This window comes from Tupaia chinensis, unplaced genomic scaffold (assembly GCF_000334495.1).
Source record: "Tupaia chinensis unplaced genomic scaffold, TupChi_1.0 Scaffold139757_1, whole genome shotgun sequence".
Classification (NCBI taxonomy): Eukaryota; Metazoa; Chordata; class Mammalia; order Scandentia; family Tupaiidae; genus Tupaia; species Tupaia belangeri.
This window is the reverse complement of record NW_006199637.1, coordinates 1,842,618-1,859,857: the sequence shown is the minus strand read 5'-3', so window position 1 is coordinate 1,859,857 and position 17,240 is coordinate 1,842,618. Positions and strand designations below refer to the sequence as shown.

General features: G+C 40.3%; 1 protein-coding gene across 6 annotated transcripts in view; it reads left to right on the top strand.

Moving 5' to 3' along the window:
- Positions 1 to 17,240, top strand: part of ZNF512 (zinc finger protein 512) — a 36,292-nt gene that overhangs the window by 15,348 nt on the left and 3,704 nt on the right. For 2 of the 6 annotated variants that reach the window (XM_014593133.2, XM_006162141.2), the window contains exons 3-13: positions 899 to 985; positions 2,541 to 2,636; positions 2,933 to 3,016; positions 3,633 to 3,757; positions 4,254 to 4,340; positions 4,843 to 4,941; positions 5,536 to 5,703; positions 11,190 to 11,384; positions 15,448 to 15,549; positions 15,827 to 15,889; positions 17,018 to 17,116. In XM_014593133.2, the coding sequence (XP_014448619.1) occupies positions 899 to 985; positions 2,541 to 2,636; positions 2,933 to 3,016; positions 3,633 to 3,757; positions 4,254 to 4,340; positions 4,843 to 4,941; positions 5,536 to 5,703; positions 11,190 to 11,384; positions 15,448 to 15,549; positions 15,827 to 15,889; positions 17,018 to 17,116 (1,205 nt within the window). Of the gene's footprint in view, positions 1 to 797; positions 986 to 2,540; positions 2,637 to 2,932; positions 3,017 to 3,632; positions 3,758 to 4,253; positions 4,341 to 4,842; positions 4,942 to 5,535; positions 5,704 to 11,189; positions 11,385 to 15,447; positions 15,550 to 15,826; positions 15,890 to 16,354; positions 17,117 to 17,240 lie in introns of all 6 variants that reach the window. The other 4 variants (XR_003546788.1, XM_006162140.3, XM_006162142.3 and 1 more) reach the window with 4 other exon arrangements.

Sequence of the window (17,240 nt, the reverse complement as noted above, 5' to 3'; positions counted from 1 at the left end):
GGGAGATGGTCATAGTCACCTGCCAAAATTTGCTGGAATCCTTTGATGGTCTCCTTCAGGGGTACCAGTTTCCCCACATGTCCTGTAACAACCTCAGCAACCTGGAATAGGTGAGACAAGAAATGTTGTATTTTCTCCAGATGGGACATAGCCAGCTTATCTTCCTCAGAAAGGTCATCCATATGCAGGATGGCAGTGATGTCCTTGAAGGATTAACTTAAAAATTTTTTTGTGTTAGAATTTTGCTATAGGGCGTATGCGACCTTCAGAGAGACAGAAAGAGACAGAGAGTCAGAAAGTGAGAAATCACTCCCTGAGAAGGATGGCCGTGCTGCAGTCCCTTCTCCTCCACTCTCCTCTTGGGATTTTAAGCATGCACACACACAAACCTAGCATGTTTCAAGCTGCTGGATCTGGGACTCAAACTGCAGTCAACTACATGGGAGTCCAGGGCTTTAACCATCATGCTACCTGCTGGCCCCAGGATTAACTTTTAAATACACAAATTTTTAACAAGAGTGCATAGAAAACATTTACATTCACAGAAATGTGTAAAATTTTAAATATATGGGTAGCATAGACCATTGTATAGTAGACTGCAGTGTTGGAAGTCATGTGGCATCTGCGGGTTTGGTTTGAAAATATGCTGAGTGTGTATGTGGGTGCTGGAGGGCTGGGAGGGTCAGGGTTGCAGCATGAAGGTACCCTGTTGAGGGGGCTGTCTTCCTCTCTCTCTCTTTCATGATTAGGTGTTTTACTTTAGACCGTCTGTGGTATATATCTTTGTGTTGTATTAGTAGCAGGACCCACTGCTCCATAAAGGATAATAGTTTCCAGTATACTGTCCCTCATGATGACTCCTTGAGTGGCTCATCATCTGCCTCTTCATGTGAACCAGTGAGTGATTTTCCAGCCTCCTTTCGAAAATCTACCTACTGGATGAAGATGAGAAGGATCAAGCCAGCTGCTACTTCTCATGTGGAAGGTATCAGAATCAGTGACTTATTCCCAAAACAGAGTATTCTCTGAAGTTATATTTTGAGGTAGCTGTTGTCAATGGGCCTTAGAGTATTAAATGTTGCATAAGTATTTTTTATTAGTGATTAAAATAATTTTAAGGTTGGGCCAGCCAGTGGCATAGTGGTTAAATGGCTGGATCCCGCATGGTCAGTTGTGTGGTTTGACTCTTAGATCTGCAGTTCAAAAAACACACTAGGTGTGTGTATGTACTTGCCCAAAATCCCAAAAGGAGAATGGAGAGGGATTGTAATGTTGAGGTGTGGCCATCATCCCTGGGGGTGACTTCCTTCTCTCTCTTTGTCTGGTGAGAGCACGTGCTCTATAGCAAACTATTAAAAAATAATAATGTTGGGAACCAGCAGTTAGCGTAATGGCTATGTCGCTGGACTCCCACGTAGTCGACCGCGGTTCGTGTCCCGGACCCGGTGGCTTAAAACTCACGCCGGGCGCTTGTGCGTGCGTGCCCAAGATCCCGAGAGGAGAATGGAGGAGAAGGGATTGCGGCGTGACCATCCCCCCTGGGGGGTGATTTCTCGCTTTCTGTCTCTATGTCTCTCTCTGTCTGTCTGGTGAGCGCACGCGCCCTACAGTGAAAATCTCTCCAAAAAAAAAAAAATAATAATAATGTTAAGGTATTAGGTTATTGCATATTGTTAGCTTTATGAACTGTCCCTCTGTTTAATGGAATGAAATTCTGCCAATCTTAACTCCTCTAGGTTATATTAGGTTGTCAGAAAAGTCATAATGTATTTCTTTCTGTGCAAAAATGCATGACTTTTCCAATAGCCCAATATTTGTTATCTGCCTTTTCTCTTCATATGATCGGAACTTTTCCCTCTTTATTCTAGTTTGATCCTCTGTTGAAGGTTTAGAGACTTGTGTAGGGTTATTCATGGTAGAATATTCTAGATGCTTACAGTATTGAGAATCCTTGGTAGCTTTTATTTTGAGCATTTTGCTTCAGTGTTAGCCTCAAATCCAGATCAAGCAGAGCACATTGCCTGAAGGCCCTTATCGATTATAGGGAATGGTTAATGATTTGGGAAAAAGAACAATACAGAAGGAAAAGCGGGGGAGGCGGGGGGAGCAGCAGTCGTGGTGGTTAAGGTGCTGGAATCCCACTGGGCCAACTGATTCAAGTCTTGGACTTAGTAGCTTGAAAGTCATGTTGGGCATGTGTGCGTGACCAAAATCCTGGGAAGAGAATGAAGGAGAAGGGATTGTGGTGTCACCACCATTCCCCCTGGTGGGTGATTTCTCACTTTCCCTCTCACTGTCACTGTGTCTTGCTCTATGACAAAAACTTTAAAAAACAAAAGGAAAAAAAGAGGTTGGATCATTTAATAAGAAGTTCCATCAACTCCTCCCAGAATGTCACAACATTCCTGTGAGGCCCTGTTCACTGGTTATCTTTCCTTTTGTGATCTTTTCCTTTGATGGCCTTGTGAATGATGTTTTGAAGGCAGATGTGGATGTTCATTAAAAAGTGTACTGAGTTTAGTTAATGTATGCTACCGTAGGGTCAGGTGGAGCATCAAACAAAGGAAAAAAGAAACCCCGGCAGGAAGAAGATGAAGACTATCGAGAATTCCCTCAGAAGAAGCATAAGCTTTATGGTAAATAACTTTGCGATTTCTTCTTTCTTGGGTGACTGGGCTTTATCCCATGAGGGCAAAGGGAAGAGAGACTTTAGGTTTTGGCCCTCGAATGACTTTTGAGCCCTTTGAGTTGTTTTGAGAGGGAATGGTCCTCATACTGCCTTATTTTACCTCTCATTATGTCATGACTTAAGGGAGTCAGTTGTTTGAGGGAGTGGGGCATAGGGTGTTGAGAAGGGGAGGGCAAAGATTTGGTATTAGAAAGGGGTTAGCAAAGGTGATATATTGGGCTTCAAGTTTCTGTCTTGCGTCAGGGAGGAAGCAACGGCCTAAAACTCAGCCTAATCCCAAATCCCAGGCTCGTCGTATTCGGAAGGAACCACCAGTTTATGCAGCAGGTATGCTTTCTCTTGGAAGCCTTGTCGGATCTAGTTGTTCCACTCTGATTTGTTGTTGTCAATGAAGGAATGATGTACTAAAGCATTTCCTTAAGGAGGCAAGTTATTAAGGGCTTGGGTTTGGAGGTCAGATAGACTTGTCCAAGTTTTGGCTCTTCATTAACTTTCAAACTCACCTACATTGTTTCGCTTCTGCAAGCATCAGTTTCCCTGTCTATACATAGAGATAATAAGGTAATCAGAACTGTTGTGAAAATTACATCGGATAAAAACATTTAGCAAAGTCTTAGGCATATAGGGAGCTCTAAGAGAATTGGTGCGTCCGTATCTCAGTAGCCCTTCTTATATCCTGCTATGAAAAATGCTGTCCAGTTCTTTAAACCACCTGGCTTTGAAGTGGTTCTCAGATGGTTTTCTTCATGGGGAAATGAGTAGGCATTTCAGGAACTTTTCACCATCTGAAAAAATGACTTCTTAGAAGTTATACACAGCAAGTGTCTCTTCATTATTGTCTATCAGGAAAGGGAAAAGTCATTTTATGATACTTTCTCTAAGTTGCTTTGTTTTATGGAGAATGCTGCAGGTTATCAAGTGTCCCTCCCTCTCTCCTTTGTAGGCAGTTTGGAGGAGCAATGGTATTTGGAAATCGTGGATAAAGGCAGTGTCTCCTGTCCTACCTGCCAGGCAGTGGGGAGGAAGACCATAGAGGGTTTAAAGAAACACATGGAAAACTGCAAACAGGTTAGATATTTGGTGGTGCTTCATAGCTGCTATGACATTTTTACCCACGTGTTAGACTTCTGGAACTGTCAGGTATGTGGATTATTGTGATGTGAGGTATCGTTGTGTAATAGAGAAAACCTAGCTTTGGATTGGACAGACTTGATTTCAGTTCCTTACTTAGCTAAGTATTAATTGTAGTATTTAGTTTGTTATGTGTGGAACTTGGTTTCTTCATTTGTAAAATGGAGAAAAAATAACAACTACCTTTGTAGAAGATAAGAAAGAAGTAACATGCTAAGTGCCTGGCCCATTGCTTGCAAATGTCGGCATTCAGTAAATGGGAGAACTTATTTAAAAAATTAGTTTCCTTTACTTTGTCTCTTATGGGACTTCAACTTTCATTGTTGAGTTTGGGAAATAAAGGAAATCCAAGTGAGAGCGCTTGAATAGGATTTTAGGACATTCTGTTTCTTTGTTGAGCAGCCTGGCCCTGAGTGGTGTTTTCTCCTTTTAGGAACTGTTTACTTGTCATCATTGTGGGAAACAACTTCGTTCAATGGCAGGGATGAAGTATCACGTCATGGCAAATCATAATAGTTTGGTAAGAGTATCTCTTGTACATTGCAAGTATATGTGGTATTTGGATTCTTGACTTAGGTGAGTGTAAACATCTCAGTGCAGATGGCTAAAGCTTTGGAACTTTTTAGAAGTATAACAAGACATTTTTGATAGAAGACTTAAGTATAATGAAATTCTTTTTGTGGAAGCTTTGGGACTTTTTAGGAGTAAATGTAAGAAGACCCTTTTGATAGAAGAGTTAAACATAATGAAACTCTTGTGGTGAATCCAAAGGTATCTGTTTGCTTAGGTTAGCCTCAGTGGTTCATGTCCTGGAAGGTAAGTTGCTCAGAACTCTGATTTCCATTATACTCCTTTTCTTTGTCCAGGAGAAGAAAGAGAAATCCAGGAAGGAATTCTATAACTTGAACCTTATGAACATCAGCTTAGCTGTTAGTCTAATCCTTGATCTGCCTGTGATTTTTTTCCTCCTGTTTCTGTCTTGTCCATGAATTATCTGCTTGTTTATTTCTCTTGATTTCTAGCCCATCTTGAAGGCTGGAGATGAAGTAGATGAGCCAAGTGAGAGAGAACGGCTCCGAATAGTTTTGAAGAGACTGGGAAAGCTCAGGTGCATGCGTGAGGTAAGAGCCCCAGGACAGCAACGCCTTCTCCCTGGAATCTCAGGTCAATGTCTTTCTGTTCTTTTCCATTTCTCCTCCTCCTTTTCCCTTATAGACCTCCTAGGTCAGTGCCATCTTGTGGGCATGAGGATGGCTCCTGTACTGCCAGGTCTCTTGAGCACATTAATAATTCTTTCTTTCTCATCTCCAAAAATTTATATCTTTTCCCTTTCCCTTTGTTTAAAGGGGTTTCTTTATCGTCTCTTCTTTAATGTGATGAGAGAATCCATGAACCTCACTGTAATGAACTCTGTTGTTGCTGGATATTTGATGATGTGGTGGGGTTGGATCACAGGCCAAGGAGGAAGCTCTGACACAGAGTACAGTTGTAGTTTATTGAATGCTGACTGAACTGATGAGATATCATGCTTGGTCATAGATAGGATGTTCAGGGATAAGGAAAGGTTGTGCCAATGGGAAATGTTGGCGAGGGTCTTGTGATATCAGAGGGCCTATTTGTATTTTGTGATGGTGAGGGCTTTATAGTTGTTTAGAAATTGAGGGATTATGTAAAAAGACGTAAAGTTATAATTTAGGCCTTTTTCTTTTGTTCAGAGTTGTTCCAGTAGCTTCACCAGCATTATGGGATATCTGTACCATGTCAAAAAATGTGGCAAAGGAGCTGCAGAACTGGAGAAGATGGCCCTGAAATGTCACCACTGTGGAAAACCATATAGATCAAAGGCTGGACTTTCATATCACCTGAGGTCAGAGCATGGGCCCGTGAGTACTGATTCTTTTTTAGACCCTGTTGGGGATGTATTTTGGGGTAAGTGCTTACCCATACATCTTCCCATATATTCTTGGCTCTACATTTATGTCATCTTTCAATCTTTGAATGCTTTCATTCCTTCTTCCTTGTTCTTTCTTTGTTATTCTCTTATTTCTGTTTTTAAACATCACTAGGTTAGAAAGTTCATAGTTTAGGCAGAAGTAAACATACTATTTTTTAAGTAGGGTCTTGCTATGTTGTGATCCTCAAGCTCTAGTCTCCTTACTAGCTGAGACTACAGGCATTCCACCCCACCCAGCACTTTAGGCTGGGCTGACTATCAGATCTAGGCCTCTAGTGCTGCAAAGCAGCATCAACCAACCTGTGTTACCGTGGCTATATCTTTTTTTTTTTTTGGAGAGGTTTTTGCTATAGGGCGCGTGCGCTCACCAGACAGACAGAGAGAGACATAGAGACAGAAAGCGAGAAATCACCGCCCAGGGGGGATAGTCACGCCGCAGTCCCTTCTCCTCCATTCTCCTCTCGGGATCTTGGGCACGCATGCACACGTGCCCAGCGTGAGTTTTAAGCTACTGGGTCCGGGACGTGAACCGCGGTTGAGTACGTGGGAGTCCAGCAACATAGCCATTACGCCAACTGCTGGTCCCCCGTGACTATATCTTGATCATTTTTTTTTTCTTTCCAAGGCCTTGCACCCTCATTTTATTTATTTATTTTATTTTCTTCTTTTTCTTTTTTTTTTTTTTTTTTTTTTTGAGAGATTTTTGCTATAGGGCTCATGCACTTGCTGAAGATACAGAGAGAGACAGAGACAGAAAATGAGAAATCACCTCCCTAGAGGGGCTGGCCACACCACAATCCCTTCTCCATTCTCCTTTCAGGATCTTGGGCATGCACGCACACGTGGCTGGCATGAGTTTCAAGCCTCCAGGTCCAGGACTTGAACCAGAGGTCCAGCAACGTAACCATTATGCCATCTGCTGATCCCTTACTTATTTTCTTTTATTAATTTGCCAGAGTGCGTGTGCATCACCCAAGAATGACAGACAGAAATGGAAAGGGAGAAAAGTATCTTCGGTTGTGTATCGTCACACTACAATCCCTTCTCCATTTCTCTATTCTGTTGGGATTTGGGGCACGCACACACACTTGCCCAGTGTATTTTTAAGCTGCTGGGTTTGAGACTTGAACTTCAAAGTTGGCCATGTGGAATCTGGTTCTCTCAACCACTAGGCCATGGGGCTGGCCCTTATTTTTCTTTAGTCATGATAGAGTACATATGCATGCACATGAGAGAAAGAGAATGAGGTATGAACACCCTCGACAAAATCTAGTCATACTGTGACCTTCTTCAGTCCCCCAGCCCATTGTGTCCTGGGCACTTGCACGTGTGTGCAACATGTTTCAGGTTGACTGGCCAAGGATTTGAACTGCAGTTGCCACGTGGGCTCTTGGCTTCTCTTGAGCAGTGCATTACCATTGTGCTTTGACACAGGCCCTTTTTTATAAAGTCAACTTTGTTAAAATGTAATTTGTTTCCAGTAATAGTTACTTTTAGTGCCCAGTTTAATGAGTATTGCCATGTGCATAGAGTCATGTAACCACCACCACAATCAAGATATAGAACAATTCCATCACTTCTGTAAATTGTACTATGTCCCTTTATAGTCAGCTCTTCCCCCATCTGCAGATCCTGGCAACTACTGCTCTATTTTCTGTCCCTGCAGTTTTGCCTTTTCCAGAATTTTATGTAAGTGAAACCATAAGTTTGTAGCCTTTTGAGTCTGGCTTCTTTGATTTAGTGCTGTGCATTTGAGATTTATCAATGTGTTATGGATGTATCACTAGTTTATTCCTTTTTGTGTCTGACTAGGATTTCATTGTATAGGTATTTAAAGTTTTTCTCTCTCTTTTTTTTAAAGAATTATTTTATTTAACTTTATTTATTTATTTTAATTTGACCAAAGAGGGAGAAAGAGAGAAAAAGAGAGACAGAGAGAAAGTGAAAAACAAGCTACCAGGTCTGGGACTTGAACCGCAGTTGGTGGTGGGGGAGTCCAGTGTTCTTAACCACCATGCCACCTGCTGGCCCCAGATGTTTCAAGTTTTTTATTGATCAGTTGAAAAACAGTTGGGTTGTTCCAGTTTTCCATATTGTTTCCTAATTGGCAATTCGGAATAATGTATAAACAGTCACATAAAAATCTCTGTGTGAAAATAAATTTTAATTTTTCTTGACGAAATACTTAGGAATGAGATTGCTAGGTCAAATGATAAATGTATGTTTGACTTATAAGAAACTGCCAAACTTTTTCCAAAGTAGCTGTGCTGTTTATAGTCCACCAACAAAGTATGAGAATTCTAGTTGTTTCGCGTCCTTGTCTGTACTCGCTATGGTCAGTTTGATTTAAAAAACCCATTCTAATAGGTATGTAGTATTTTACTGTGTTTTAAATTTGCATTTGTGGGGTCAGCTGTTGGTGTGGTGGTTAGAGTGGCTGGATTCCACATGGCTGACTGCATGGAACGAGCAGTTTGGAAAATGTGTGGCTCATGTGCGGACGTGACCAAAATCCTGAGAGGAGAATAGAGGAGCTGGGGTTCTAGTGTGGCCATCCTCCCAAGGGAGGATGCTTTCTCACTCTTTCTCTCTCTCCCTCTATCTCTCTCGGTTGAGCACATGCACCCTATTACAAATTGAAAAACAAATTTTTGCATTTGCCTAATGACTCATCGTGACTTATTGGCTACTTGTATGTCTTCTTTAATGAAGTGTTTGTTCAAATCTTTTTTTTTTAAGGTTTTTTTTTTTTTTGAGAGGTTTTCGCTATAGGGCACGTGTGCTCACCAGACAGACAGAGAGACATAGACACAGAAAGCGAGAAATCACCCCCCAGGGGGGATGGTCATGCCGCAATCCCTTCTCCTCCATTCTCCTCTCGGGATCATGGGCACACACACACATGTGCCTGGCGTGAGTTCTAAGCCACTGGGTCTGGGACGCGAACCGCGGTAGACTACGTGGGAGTCCAGTGACATAGCCATTACGCTAACTGCTGATTCCCAAGGTATTTTTTTTTTAAGGATTATTTTATTTAACTTTATTTATTTATTTATTTATTTATTTTAAATTTGATTGGAGAGGGATGGAGCGAGAGAGATCAAGAGAGAGAAATTGAGAAAGCAAGTCACCAGGTCCGGGACTCAAACCACCGTCAGCCATGTGGGAGTTTAACACTCTTAAACCACCACGCCATCTGCCAGTCCCATAAAGATTTTATCATAGGACATTTGTGCTCCCTGGAGAGAGATAGAAGAAAAGAGAGAAATCATCCCCGAGGGCAGATGGCCATGCCACAGTCCCTTCTCCTATATTCTCCTCTTGGGATTTTGGCCACGTGCACACACACATGCCTGGCATGATTTTCAATCTGCCAGGTCCAGGACTTGAACTATGGTTGGCCATGTAGGAATCCAGTGCCTTAACTAGCATGCCACCTGCTGGTCCCCTGTTCAAGTCCTTTTTTCATTTTGGGGGACTTTTGTTGTTTTACTCTGGATTTTTTTGTATAGTCTAGACCTTTACCAAATATATCACTTCCGTAGTCTCTTGATGAACAGAATTGTAAATTTTGATAAAATTCCATTTTTTTTTCTTTTATGGAGAATACTTTTGTTGTTGCATTTAAGTACTCTTTGCCTAGCCCAGTGCTTATTTCATAGTTCTTTAGGTCAGAAGTCTGGGTACTGCAAGGCTCAGCTGGTTCCTTTGGCTTAGAATCTCACCTGGGTAAACTATTGGTAGGGGTTTTCCTTTCTGTAGGGGCTAAGGAAAAATCGGACTTATTCCGATTGTTCAAGAACTTAATCTCACGTGATTGTAGGAGCTCTTCTCCTTATTTGCTGTCAATAGGAAGTTGTTCTTGGTTTCTTTTCTTTTTTGAGAATTATTTTATTTAACTTTGTTTATTTATTTATTTTAATTTGACTAGAGGGACAGAGAGAGAGCACACGAGAGAAAGAGAGAGAAAGTGAGAAAGCAAGCTGCCAGGTCTGGGACTTGAACTATAGTTGGCCATTTGGGAATCCAACACCCTTACCCACCACACCACTTGCTGGCCCCATTGTTCTTGGTCTCTAAAGGCCACCTCTGTTCCCTGGCTCATGGCTCCCTTTATTAGATTAGCAACAGCAGGTTGAGTCTTTCTCATGCTTTGAATCTCTTCTGCCTCATCCTCTGTACATAGTTCTTAAAGTCCAGTGATTATAGATTTTAATGTTCAGCCACAAAATGCCTTCACATCAACATGTAGATTAGCATTTGATTAACTGGTGGTTATAGGCTAGGCAAGGTGAAGCATCAAAAAAATCATAATATTCAGGAGTACAAAAATTTTTCCCCTTGGTTTCTCTAAACACCCTTGATTTTTTGTTTTGTTTTGTTTTGTTTTGTTTTAGGTTTTTGTCATAGGGTACATGTGATCACTGGAGAGAGACAGTGAGAGGAAATGTGAGAAATGATACCCCGCCTTGGGGGGATGGCCACACCACAAACCTTTTTCTTCCATTTCTCCTTCTGAGACTTTGGGAACGCATGCGTATGTCCCTGGTTTGTTTTTTTTTTTTTTTTTTTTTGGGGAGAGATTTTTTGCTATAGGGCGCGTGCCCTCGCCAGACAGACAGAGAGAGACATAGAGACAGAAAGCGAGAAATCACCCCCCAGGGGGGATGGTCACACCACAATCCCTTCTCCTCTTAGGATCTTGGGCACACACGCACACGCTCCTGGCGTGAGTTTTCCACCAGGTCCAGGACGCGAACTGCGGTCGACCATGTGGGAGTCCAGTGACATAGCCATTACGCTAACTGCTGGCTCCCTACCTGGTTTGATTTTCAAGCCACCAGGTTTGGGACTCAAACCTGAGTTGGTCACATGGCAGCCTAGCACGGTAACCCCTTGCCACTTGTTGGCCGTCCCCCCTCCCCCTTTTTTTTTTTTTTTAATTGTTAGAGGGCATGTGTGCTTACTACAGAGAGAGGGAGAGGGAGACCTAATGGGGCATGGTCATGTTGCAGTCCCTTCTCTTGTGTTTCTCCATTCTGTTGGGATTTCAGCCACACATGTACACACTTCTGGTATGTCTTTCAAGCCATCAGGCCCAGGATTTGAACTGTAGTCAGCCATGTGGGATCCAGCTCCCTTAATCATTAAGCTATGGGGCTGGCCCTGAATTTTTATCTTGACTTAATTACTTTTACTTACTAACAACAGGACAGATTTTATTCTCCTAAAAAGCTTTTTTTTTTCTCTTTTAACTAATAAAATATGCATTAATATGGTAGAACTTAATGCTGGTTGTTTGGCAGCTAGTAAATAGCTCTTGTGATATGTAGAGCTGGAAGGACAACCTTTACTCAGTGGCTCTGATGGAAGCCATTTATCAGGCCTGTGTTTTGCTGTGTCTCATTCTTGCAGATCTCCTTCTTTCCAGAGTCAGGACAGCCAGAATGTTTAAAAGAGATGGACCTGGAGGCAAAGAGTGAGGGTCGAGTTCAGAGGCGTTCTGCCAAGATAGCTGTGTACCACCTGCAGGAGCTGGCCTCTGCTGAACTGGCCAAAGAATGGCCCAAGAGGAAGGTGCTTCAGGACCTGGTACCTGATGATCGGAAGGTAAGGTAGAAACTTGTAATAATTTTGGGATCATTTTATCTAATATTGTGCTTACTATACATAGAAAAAGTAAATTACTTGAGTGAGTACATGATGAACCATGTTTTTGCTTCTTTATCCTTGGAGACGGAGTACACCTGATCCAGCTTCAGAATTTGGATTCAGGTAGGTCTTAGAGTGACTTCTGTTTCAGAAGTTCCTTTAGGAGCTCTCTTAGTTCTGGACTACTTCCAGAGGGAACCTGAATTCCTAGTTTAGATTTTTGTTTCATCTTTGTCCCTTTGTTTCTATTCTTTTAGTTCATATGTACTAGTTTATACTTAGTTTAAATAGTGATTTATATTTTTTTTTGTAGCAATAGAACTCCCTTTTTTCAAAATAAAAGTTTATATAAAACATGCCAGTATATAAAATAACAAAAACTAGAGTTGCTCTGAATAATTGGGGATAGTGAGCCCAAAGTCTATTTAGTCATTTATTTCTTTGAAACTTTATCATTCCTCTATATGGCCTGTAGGGGTTCAGAGCCCATTTGGAAGCCATTGGAATGGACTAGACCATAGAGAGAAGGAACATTATTTAACCAGGAGGATATAGGAGGTATATAACAGGGCAGTGTGGAAAGGGGTTGAGGGGATATATAATGAGGACTAAGATCAGAGATAAGAATCTTTTGCTTTCCATAATAGTTTAGATTTGACCTAGTACTTTGACCCACGTGAGAGGAATATTATGTCTTCTAAGAAAAAAAGATCAAATCCTAAATTTAATGTTTATCTCCCTTTTAAAAATAATTATTTAATTTTATTTATTATTATTATTATTATTTTAAAATTTGATCAGAGAGAGACAGAGAGAGAGGGAAATGAGAAAGCAAGTCGCCAGGTTCATCATATTTCAAACCATGGTCGGCCATGTAGGAGTCCATGCCACCTGCTAGCTCCAGTGTCTATATCCTTCTGGTCTAAAAATCAGTACTACTGGTGTCCAGTAGTTAGATCTTATTTATGAATATCAGAGCATTCTTTCTTTCTTTCTACTTTTTTTCCCTTTGTTCATGATAGAGTGCGTGCATGCACACGTGAGAGTGACATTGAGACAGAGATGAGCACTTTTCACAGGGTCTGCTCATGCCTGTATCATCTTCCTCCGTTCCACCATCCTGTTGGCATGTTTTAAACTGATTGGGTCGTGGATTAGAACCACAATTGCCATATGGTCTCTGGCTTCTCTTGGACAGCACTTAACCACTAAGCCATGGAGTTGGCCCAGAGCATCTTTTTTTATTTCAGACATGTTTCTACATTTTTTTCCTGCTGTAAGCTAAAGCACATAGCTGTCTAAATTCAGTTTAAATGTGGATTTTGCACAGTGATAGGTATCCTGTGATACTGGAGTCAAGTTTTACTGTACATGATATGTGGTAGAGAATTTGAAATAAATATTTATTAGCTCATTGATAAAATTTAGTAGTCTTATTTAGCATATACTTTTCAAAAGTCATCACACATTTTATGTTTCAGGTAAGACATTTTATTTTTAAAACAAAAATTAAATTTTTTGAATAAATAATATATTCTTGTTGTTCAAAAGTCAAAATTATCATGAACATTGAGCTATCCATTCCCACCTTATTCTCATTTTATCCTGTCTCTGTGGTTAACCATTTTTATTAGTTTTTTTTTTCTTTTATTTTTTTTATTTTTGTGAATCTTCTTAGTGTTTCTTGATGTACTTATAAGGAATATATATTCTTTGTTTAAAAACTTATGTTGAGGGGCTGTCAGGTGGCGTGGTTGTGGAGAGCGGCCAATTTGAGAAAACATAGTGACCTTTAGACACATGCAGAGATGCACTTTCAGGAGCTTTATTAGCAATGGCTATGAAAGCATTTGCATATGAAAACGCTGTCTGACTGTTGTTGTCAGTTATCTTACTGTTGTTGTAGATCCCCAATACTGCAGGGCAGTATGAGGCCAAAAGAAGCCACGTGTGTTTATCAAATTTTGCCCCAAAAAGATCAGAGAAAGTACATTGTGCCAGTCATTTTCGCCTCTTTAGACAATTTACATGCTAAAGCTTTGCATTCCTTTTCCTCTGCCCCCATTTTCTGCCCTTTAAAAGAATAAACCTGAGGCCAGTTCCTGCGGCTTTCTCCACCAGAAAAGTCAGGCCCACCCAATCCTCACGTTTCTATACCAGACAGTTTCTGTTTCACTCTTCTTGTATTAAAAAAAAAAAGATCTAATTTTACTTATTATTGTTATTATTATATTTATATTTTAATTTGCATTCACGAGAGAGAGAGAGAAAGAGAGCGAGAGAGAGAGAGAAATAGAGCAAGAGAGAGAGCGGCTGGCCATGTGAGAGTCCAGCCACCACACCACCTCTGGCCCACCTTTCATGTATTTTTATGGGATGGATAATGTGATATCTATTTACTTATATCCCCTTTTCTTACTACAGGCACTTCTTTGCATTCTGCTTTATTTCACTTAGCAGCATATCCTGGAAATCACTCCATACGTATTCATAGAGGTCATCCTCACTCATTCTTCCTTTTTTTTTTTTTAAAAGAGATTTTTGCTATAAGGTGCATGTGTTCCCTGGTAAGAGACAGAGAGACAGAAAGTGAGAAATCATCCCCAGGGGGATGATCACCCACAATTCCTTCTCTTTCATTCTCTTTTTGGGATTTTGGGCATGTTTGCATATGCACCTGGTATGAGTTTCAAGCTGCTGGGTCCAGGACTTGAACCCCGGTCGGCTGTATGGGAATCCAGCACCTTAACCACTACACCACCTGCTTGCCCCTTCTTTCCTTTTTATATATTAGTAGTTTATATAAATATGACCGATAGTTTATTATATAAAAGTAATAGTTTCTATAAATGTTTCCCTATCACTGTAAAAGGAGTTTAGACGGGCTTATTTACACCAGCTGCAGAAGAGAGTAAATGCATAGGAATAAAGCCAGTTCTATGTTCTGATTTCTTTATAGATTTACCAGACGTTCTTTGGGCTACTTTCCTTACTTTCCACATTACCTCTATGGACTTTGGTTTGCTTTTCTGTCTCAGATGATCAGCTTTTCAGAGATTTCCATTGTTAAACAGGAAACTTGTTTACTCCTCAGAAATCTAGCTAGTGTCTATGATGAACTTTCAGAGAGAGATCTCTACAGGTGCTCTCTTTGGAAACTCTAGTTGTAGTTGCTGGCAGGTGGTTAAGGGCGCTGGACTCCCACATAACCAACTATAGTTCGAGTCCCTGACCTGGCGGCTTGCTTTCTTTCTCACTTTCTCTCTCTCATTCTCTTGCTCTGTCCCTCTCTGGTCAAATTAAAATAAATAAATAAATAAATAAATAAAATTAAATAAAAATAGTTCTTTAAAAAAAAAGGAAATACTTGGAATAATTCCTTTCGCAGTACAAGCAAAGTTTATGTGTTCTATTCCCCACTTTCTCTTCACATTCCTGTTTTAGGTTGAACCTTAATTTTTTTTGTTTTATAATTTTAAAAATATTGAAAATATTCAAGTTTTAAAAATATTGAAAAATATTGATGTTGTTATTAACAAAAAATTTGAAATTCACATAAACAGGGAAAAGCTATTAAAATCATTCAGAATTCTACTACTCAAAAGAATACCTGTGTTAACATTTTGGTTTATAGCCTTTCTAGCTTTTTACCCTTGTACCTATAGTTATGGAATGAGTATATGAATGCATTTTGTATCTCTCTCCCTTTCTCTTTTAACACATATTTTAACTTTGTAATGTTCTGTAGCTTTTTTTTTTTTTTTTTTTTTTTAAATTGTAGTTGAAGTGTTACATTTGAAAGCCTCCGGTCTCTTAAAAATCAGACTTTTCTAAGGCTAAAAAATAGACAGTTATGCTTACCAATTTCAGTAACTTTAGAGTTAATATTTCCATGTTTTTAGAAAATGAAAATATACTTCTGGACTCCAGAATGAAATAACCTAAAAAGTTGGGTATGAAACTTTTGGGATATTTTGATTGGGAATTGGATTCCTCCAATGAAATGTTTCTTGTCTTGTAGTTAAAATACACTCGCCCTGGTCTGCCTACCTTCAGCCAGGAAGTACTACACAAATGGAAGGCAGATATCAAGAAGGATCATCGTATTCAGTGTCCCAACCAGGTGGTTCTTTCTCATTCGTTTATTCAGTAAATGTTTATCAAGCATCTGCTATCATTTCAGTTATTTATTTGTGACAAAGCACCTGAACCTTACTTTTACCTTTCCTTGGTTTTCCTTCTTGCTTTTGTGACTTGCATGTGGATTTGTTTGTTTGTTTGGTTTGTGGCACTATTTTTGTTCTTCCTCCACATACAGTATTGGTCAGTGTACATGGCCAGATTACTAAGCGAAGGATGCTGTTTGGCATAATCATCAAATTATTTCTTCTCTTTTTCAGGGTTGTGAGGCTGTCTACAGTAGTGTATCTGGCCTTAAAGCTCACCTGGGCTCTTGTACATTGGTTTGTAACTTTTAAAATTTAATATTTTAATATAAGTAGTCTGACATGGAAGAGAATTCAGTCTAGGTGAACAGCTAGTTGTCCTGATTGTTATCTTTGGAAGCTGCTTTAGTTGTCATGTGCCAAAGATTTCTGATCTGTTACTAAATGTGGTGCCAAGGTTCATCCAAAACTCAAAAAAGGCCAACATAACCTTAAGTCAATTACAGGAATTTTGAGAATATGTTGGTTTTGAGTCCCTACTAGGGATTTAGTTCCCTCTATCTGAGCCTCTCCCACACTTCATAGACCTGCTCTATCTTATTGGGCCTTAAACTTTCTAGAATCAGCTTATACGTGCTTTTCTGGATTGGTGCAGATCTTCTAAACCCATCTGAACTATACTGGTCTGTGGGAATGGGAGGTGGGTTAGGATTTCAGGCTAACAGCCATTCACCTCACTGAATCTTTTCCATGTTGACCCAGGTGTCCTACAACCCACCAGCCATGGGAATTGCTGCCACTTTCCAATCCCATTCAGAAGTGTCTCCTCACACAAAATGAGCATCATGGAAATCTGAAGCTTCAGGAGGGGAGAGAAGTCTCAGGTCAAGGCAACAAGGGAGTTGTAGGCATCCAAACCAGATCTGTCCAGGCATGCTTAGGAGTTTGTCATCTTGATCCTAGTTTCTGAGCCCTTAAACTAGGTATTATGGATGGTACTCTTCTAATTCTGCATTTCCCAGGCACTTCCTGGCAGCAGTGGATCATAGTGGGAAGATCTGCACATTGGTGCCTCTGGTAAACTTTGGGAGTTTGGTCATTTTGGGGGAAGAACCAAGAAAACCAGAAAGTGAAATGAAAGGAACATGAGGTAGAAAATTGTGGTGTATTACATAATAAAAGTAGGAGAACAACAGGTTGTGTTGAAAATGGGGTGGATGCTTGGTAGAGAATTGCATTAGGTTTTATATTGGTCATAGTTTGCCTAAGTTGATTTTCCTAAATATATTACTGTTTTTGATCTTTGTCTTCCTTATTTGCTGAAGTACAATCTCCTCTTTTTATTGCTAATAATCCTTACATGTGGCCTAGGTAGGTGTTTCTGGATATACTAGTAATTCTTTTTTCTTTTTCTCTTGGGAACAGGGAAACTTTGTGGCTGGAAAATACAAGTGTCTTCTATGTCAGAAAGAATTTGTGTCAGAGAGTGGTGTCAAGTATCACATCAACTCTATCCATGCTGAGGTGAGGTCTCTGTTTCCCTATAGTGTTTTTGATCTTGTGGGTCTGTTATGTAAGCCACAGGAGCGGTAGACTTTGTCCCTGTTTTTATGGGCTAGGTCTGTCAAGGAAAAGAAAATGGTTACCA